The sequence below is a fragment of the Limulus polyphemus genome, unplaced genomic scaffold (genome assembly GCF_000517525.1).
Source record: "Limulus polyphemus unplaced genomic scaffold, Limulus_polyphemus-2.1.2 Scaffold6927, whole genome shotgun sequence".
Classification (NCBI taxonomy): Eukaryota; Metazoa; Arthropoda; class Merostomata; order Xiphosura; family Limulidae; genus Limulus; species Limulus polyphemus.
Window position 1 is genome coordinate 19,719 of NW_013672537.1, and position 6,962 is coordinate 26,680.

Consider the following 6,962-nt stretch of genomic DNA (forward strand, 5'->3'; position numbering starts at 1 on the left):
TAGTGAGTTGGGGAAATAAATGGCAAATGGGTTATCACATATTCTTTTTGAAGCTCCTGTAATGGACTTCAAATGTCTTACCTTAAAAGTTTTGAAGTTATTTTATAGAGACTGCACTCCTCTGTCTTTTTTTCTCTCCAAAATGCAGAAAACTTGCACAAATTTGCTAAAAATGAGCAAAATCTCTGCAAAGATTTTCAGTAGCATTCATTCTCAAAGAAAGCTGTTGAAATACAGGGAAAGTGGATCAGAAGTGAGGAGGTGTAGCAGTCAAGTTGAAAAACTTGGCAGAAATGGCAAAGCTGTTACGTCACTTCTTGTTTTCAAAGCAGCCCATTTCATGGCAGAGATGTGGTCAAAATTTCGACTGTCTGAATTTGGTACATTGAATGCATTAAATTTAATAATAATCTTCAAATTTGCTTCTATGGAAAACTATATTCTTCATCAGGAAGTAAGAAATATCCTAAAAAAATATGTTAATTATGAAATACTTCTCTTATTCAGGCTATAGTGCTTATTCTAACTGTAGTACAAGCTGGAAGTTAAGTGTATTTTACATCAGGAAGTAAGTAATATCTTAAAAATATGTTAATTATAAAATACTTCTCTCATTCAGGCTTAAGTGCTTATTCTAACTCTAGTATAAATTGGAAGTTGAATGGTGTGAATCAGAAAAGAGTAGGAAACTTAAACAGCAGCAATATCTTTATTCTCTGCATTGTAGTTGAATATTTTATTACTGTGTATTTTGTTTATCATGGGAAACAAATCCAAATGCTGAAAGTTATTATTTTTTTATACTGAAAATATATTTCTGATAGGTACTTACCTCTCTCTCATTTAGTGCTGCCCTCTATATGCAAAACTTTTTTTGCATGCCGCAAACCCCGAACTCCCATGTACCCCACAATCATTGTGGTTCACTGTGTCTCGCATGTAAATAATCATGCGACAACCCTCCACCAATAGGAGTACAACACACCCTTTCTTCAGGTGTGACTCCCTCTAATCGATTCTATCGAACTACCACTTCAAGATTAGGCATAGAGGAAGCACCAGTTTTAAGTGGGGAGGAAGGGTTGAAAGTGTGAATGTATTGAATAGGTGGAGGGACCAGTGCGAAGGATATAAAGGAGTATTCTTAGAAAGCATTTGAAGAATCCCCATGAAGTGTGATCCCTATTGGGAGACGAACACTCTTGGGAGACCAGGTATACTCAGTGCCCAGTGTAGAAATAGGTGTCACATACACAGATGGAAAGAGCACAACCAAAAGGGAGAGAAAAATCAGATGGGTTTGAATCCAAACCACAATATACCTGAATCTCAATCCTGGTGAAGAATTACTGTAGAAGAACCATCCACAGGCAAGAATGTGGGGAAAGTGAAAATGGATGTGCCCCAAGGGGTAAAGTGGCTAAGTTGTGTTGGACCACGCATGGTTGGTCAACTCCAGTGCAAAAACCAAGCAGCATTGGGAATACCACTTCTGACTCATGGTAGGAGGAAGGTTCACACTATCTTCACCTCAAGTTGAGTGGAACTGAAACACATGTTTTTCAAATAAAACTATGAAACAGGGCACATATGTACAACTCCACAACCATACATCCTGGAATCTGACATCCAAATGACAGTAGGAAGGGATGTGCCAATGTGGCAGTTCACATCAAACCAAACCCACTCAGACTGGTACCCCACTGTGTAACAAGCCTCCTCAGGTAATGAAAGCTCTAAGGTAGAGCATGAGAGGGAGAACCTTTGCCCTAAACAACAACATCATCCTCCAAAAAGGGCCTCACAAAAGATGGAGCACATGAGTGTGGTACATTAACCACCAGGAACCACCTCACAGAGGTGGAGATCACGAGGCAAAATGACACAAAGTTTTCTTTGACATTGGATAGTTACTGTATTGGTATGGCTTAATATGCAACCCAATTTCTATACTCAGCTCTGCCTACACTTGGTAGAGCTGGATAATGTTTCATCTTTTGTAAAACAGTCTTGTTGTGACTTAAATTTAACCCCACTGAGCTCTTGCAAGGTAAATGGTTAGATTTCATAACATAAATATGAGTAACAATTTAGAAGTGATCTAATACAGTTGGAGGCAGAATATTATAAACTGTTCACTTTACATTCCATTACAGAAAACATAATATTCCATTTATGAAGAGCTATTACTGATGTATTTACTAGTTAGATTAATTTTTTCATTTTATTAATAATTTTCACAATTCACGTACACTCATAAAAGGGGTATACATTACAAGTAATTCTCAAAACCTGGATAACGTATATGATGAGAACCAAATATTCTACTAATTCATCATTAAGACATGTACTTTGTATAAGAAGTAAGAAAAAATGAGAGATCTTTCAAATAATTTGAAAATAAGCAGCCATAAAAAAAATCTTACTTTTGCCTGTAAATTTACTTCGATTATGCATAAGTAACCATCCTTCATCAGCTTCCACCAAAATTGGCATTATACGACGATTATTTTTGTAGTGGTACCCATCTGGAATTTCTTCTTTCTTGTAAACTTTGAAATGATTGGTCTTTGACGCTTTTTTCAAGGTATTATAAATATTGTCCAATTTTCCTATAAAAACATAATAAATAACAAACTTATTAAAATTTCTTTTTGATATATACTATAATGATTGATTAAACTTTTGAGGTTATTGCAAAAAAAACTTTTTATTTTTTCAAACTAAAACCCTATTACTTAATTTGATTTAAAGCAATCTGGTACAGTACTACCAGAAAAAGAATACATAATTAATATGGTTAAAACAAAGTGGACTAATAACGGATTTGAAAACCATAGTTATAAACTGGTAGCTTTCCGAGTTGTTTAATATTTACAAACAATTCAGATAGAACCATCATTAATCAAACAGTGAATTTCAACATTTTCATTAAAACCAGACACTTTCAATTTTGAAATTACAACTTTACCATTTCCTTAAACATATATATTCTAAGTTATGCATCTAGTTAGGTGCAACAAAATTTGTTCATTGTCACATGGTTTCATTATGGACAGAGATCATAAATTAATTCTTATAGTTCACAATTGAGTGTTCCTCTGCTGCTAGTTAAACACCAACTTTATTTAATTCCATGACAAATTCAACACATTATTTGCTTTGTGAAATTGAAATTTGATGGGGAGGAACCCAATTTTTAGAAAATAAAAGTTGGAGACGGCTTGAACGGATATGGAAAGAAACTTTATTGCTAATGTACATTTTGACAAACTTTAGTCATCATAAACTACAAAAGCTTGATGAACATTGTACATTTGTAACAAAGTTTCTTGTGCTACCTATTCAAGCCATTTTCAAACTATTTACGAGATTAAAGATTTCACAGAATACTACAAGCCTTTCAAAAAATATTATGATTATGCCTTAAAAACTTCTGTGTTTAATTATTTCTATTTTATAATTAAGTGATGAAATATGAGTATGCAGGGTAATTGTTAGTTTTACTTTATGGTGATTATTTTAAATTACTTAATGTTTCATAACATAGCATAGCACGATGTCATTAGTTTAATTATATTAATACTTGAGAATAGTTAATTTTCTTCCTTACAATGACAAAATAATTTCAAACAGATACTTGCCTCTGAAATAATGTTAGCCTTTCCTTTTTGAGCTTGCTCTCATAGTGTCAACAAATATGCAACTCAAAATTCTGAATGTTTCTTACACATTGCAGAGCATCCATCACTTTCCCACCTACCTCATGATTTATTATGATGCATCAAAGATCATACATAAGCTCTGCTCTCTTGTCATAATTCAAAATTTTCAAAACCTGAAAATGTGATGAAAACCAATTATAGCCCCATTGTTGGTGGGGAAGTATTTCAGAGATAAGTACCTGTTTGAATTTATAATAATGTAAGATTCAACTTGGGTAGTCTTACCTCTAAAATACTGTAGGCCAGAATACCACATTAAAAAAAGGAGATAGCAACCAATAAGATTGAAACTGATACAAGAAAATGTTATACAACTAAGTTACAGGCCAAGAAGATAATGATCTACACTACAATTAAAGTGTAGTCAAGCAGAGTAGAATCAAATACGTGAAACATTCAAAGAACTGGATCAAGAGTGAATGAGCAGATTGGACCTAAGCATATTCAGATATTAAGGCATTCTTCTCATCAGAGTATCCCCTTTCATCCTTTCAGTCCATTCCAAAAAAGGGGGGTTGGTTAAAGTGGTAATGGCTTATTGTACTTCTGGAGCCAACAGTGGGAACACAGATGGTGGCAAAAATAGGTAGTTGGAATAATATGTCATCCCTTTTTTGTAGAAGATTCTTAATGGACCAGCACAGTCAAATATTATTTGTAGACATACTCCAGCCGTTGTATCGCCTCAGAACTATGAAAACCTTTAATCAATCTGACAGCCCTTGTATCATGCAAATTAAGTCATGATTAAATTTGCTAAACCTCTTCTTGCTATTTTAAAATTGCTTGCTAATAATTATTACTCAATTTTGTAATTTAAACTTTAAAACATTGGCTTAGTTTCAAAGTTACAAATATATGATGTCTATATAGAACAATATAGTTCGAAAATGTCATATTCCTCCTTGTGTAGCATTACTAGTCTAGGCCAATAAAAATAGTCAGAGTCATAGCAGCCAACGGGGTCACAAAGTTGCCTGAGCTTTTCTGTGTATACAATCGCCAGATGACTGTATGGCCAATGCAATGACAAATAATAAAAGAATTTGAATTTGAAAGTATTTATTTTTTGGTAAGAATAGAAAAATTAGTAGTGGGTCTAAAACAGCAGATGTAATGACAGACTTGATGGACACTTTGGAGTATTAGTGTGACGATGCCATTCAAGCATGAAGGACTGGGAAAACTGAAGAAATGTATACATATTTATCCACATGCCTGCCTGTAAGATGATCACTAAAGGGTTAAAGAAACTGGAAAGATAGATATTGCCAAAAGTTGAATTTGATGAGATGAAATCTGAAATTCACTCTGAAGGTGTTTGGGCACATCAACCTTGATACATAAGACATATTAGATGCATGTGTCAATTCATTACTGTGGATGAAACAAACAAGATCTGTGGAATGAAATTTGTTGTGTGGTATAAGCAACTCATTTCGAGCCCCCCTTAAATACTCTATTCTTGAAATAAAACATTTTTCTGAGTGAGAATCTGAGTTAGTCAGAGAAGGTAACACAATATATGAAAAACAATGATTTTCCTTTCTTGTAACCCAAGTCTTTGGTAGGTAAATCAAGGTATAAATATCAGACTTTTTACTAAGCGAAGCAAATAACATAGAAGAATACATTTCCAGGGGAAATGAAAGTGTGAGCAAGTTGTTAAAGGTTCAAAATGAGAAGGAATATTACATAAAACAAGGCCCTAGTCCCACCAAGAACAGTGTCTGTGAACTGGAGGATAAAAGAAAGGTTTGAAAAAGGTAAGGAAAAAAAATGGGGATGACAGTAGAAGTTGACATCTGTGGCAGAGAGGACAGTTCTATAAACTACAATAAAAGAATATAACCAACAAGTGTGAAATAAGAATATACAAATGAAGCAATCATTGGAGTTGGAGAAATGCAAGAAACAATGTTTCTGAGGCACATCCCTCTGAGAGTATCTCAAAGAAATTATCAAAGAGCTAGGAAAGAACACCTGTGAGAATGTGAAATTATTGAAGTAACTTGACAAAGAGAATCCAGCTCCTTAAATAGAGGACTGTATAACTGCCATCCATGAAGTTGCAAACAACAAACATCACTGTTGGAGACTGGATGTTTAAGGCTGGCACATGTGTTTCCACAAAGGTATTGGAATTGAATCTCCTTGAAATAAATGAGGTTGAAGTGTACCTACTGGCTCAAAGCATCCATCACCAGAGAAGTAGGATCTGCAAATGGGGATCTCGAAAATGAGGGCTGAATGTCTGAATGGATTATAGTACGGCCAGGCAGTATCCCTGGAAATAAAACTGCATGAATGTTTATAGAATATGGCACATGAGAAGCTCAGAGGTACACATGATTTGGAGTCAAAGATGAAAGTATGCTCAATTAAGCAAAGTTCTCAAGATGGATGCAAGGGTTTTGATACTGAAGGAAACCAAGAATTTGAAAAAAAAAATGTTATCTATGAAAATATGTGAAATTATATCAGATGAGAAAAAAGGGGGGAACCACAGAATTAAACTCCTGATTGAGCCAAAATTGAAAGTTCTCAGGAGAAGAAGAAGAGAGGGAAAATCTTTGAAATAACAACTCCGAAGATAGCTGCTATCAAGAAGTAGGGTCTCATCGGAGGTGTCGCATGTGAGTGTACCCCAAAGCATAAAAAATTTCTTGGAGGTAGGTTAAATGACATACGAATACATATTTAGGACAATAAACTCTGCAAATATAAATGATGCAGGGAAAAAGTTCTTTCAAGATCATCTGAAATGTTAAGGGTGGGGGAGAGGAATACCCTATAACAAAGCATGTCAAAAGAAAATAACAGCCACGAAGTATCAGAAACTATATCAATGGGAGCCTCAGCAAAGAAACATTATATGTTAATAGTAGTGTTTTGTTTTCATAAATGTGAAAAATGCAGATGTTCCACCACTGAGTGACAATGAATGTGAAATCCTGCCAGTCAGACAAGCAGGCAGTAGTGAAGTAGCAGCTTGAATATGTTTATCAGTAAGGGCCAATGATAAAGTTAGACTACACGAGTAACTTCCAATACTGGTAGAAACATTTTCAGCAGCAAATAATGCAATGTCAGAATTCATAATAATGAAATTAAGACAGTACAACTGTTAACAAGAAAAATTTGAATTATGGCTGGAAAACAGAACTTGTGTAACATAACATGTTTTGGGACAACATGAGACCTATTGGTCCATCTCGGCTGTTTCATCCTCTAAAC

The 6,962-nt window shown here is 34.6% G+C and overlaps 1 protein-coding gene across 2 annotated transcripts in view; it reads right to left on the minus strand.

Moving 5' to 3' along the window:
- Positions 1-6,962, minus strand: part of LOC106474187 (ectonucleotide pyrophosphatase/phosphodiesterase family member 5-like) — a 29,367-nt gene that overhangs the window by 11,232 nt on the left and 11,173 nt on the right. For both annotated transcript variants that reach the window (XM_022402545.1, XM_013934878.2), the window contains one exon: positions 2,427-2,612. In XM_022402545.1, coding sequence (XP_022258253.1) covers positions 2,427-2,612 — 186 coding nt within the window. The remainder of the gene's footprint in view (positions 1-2,426; positions 2,613-6,962) is intronic.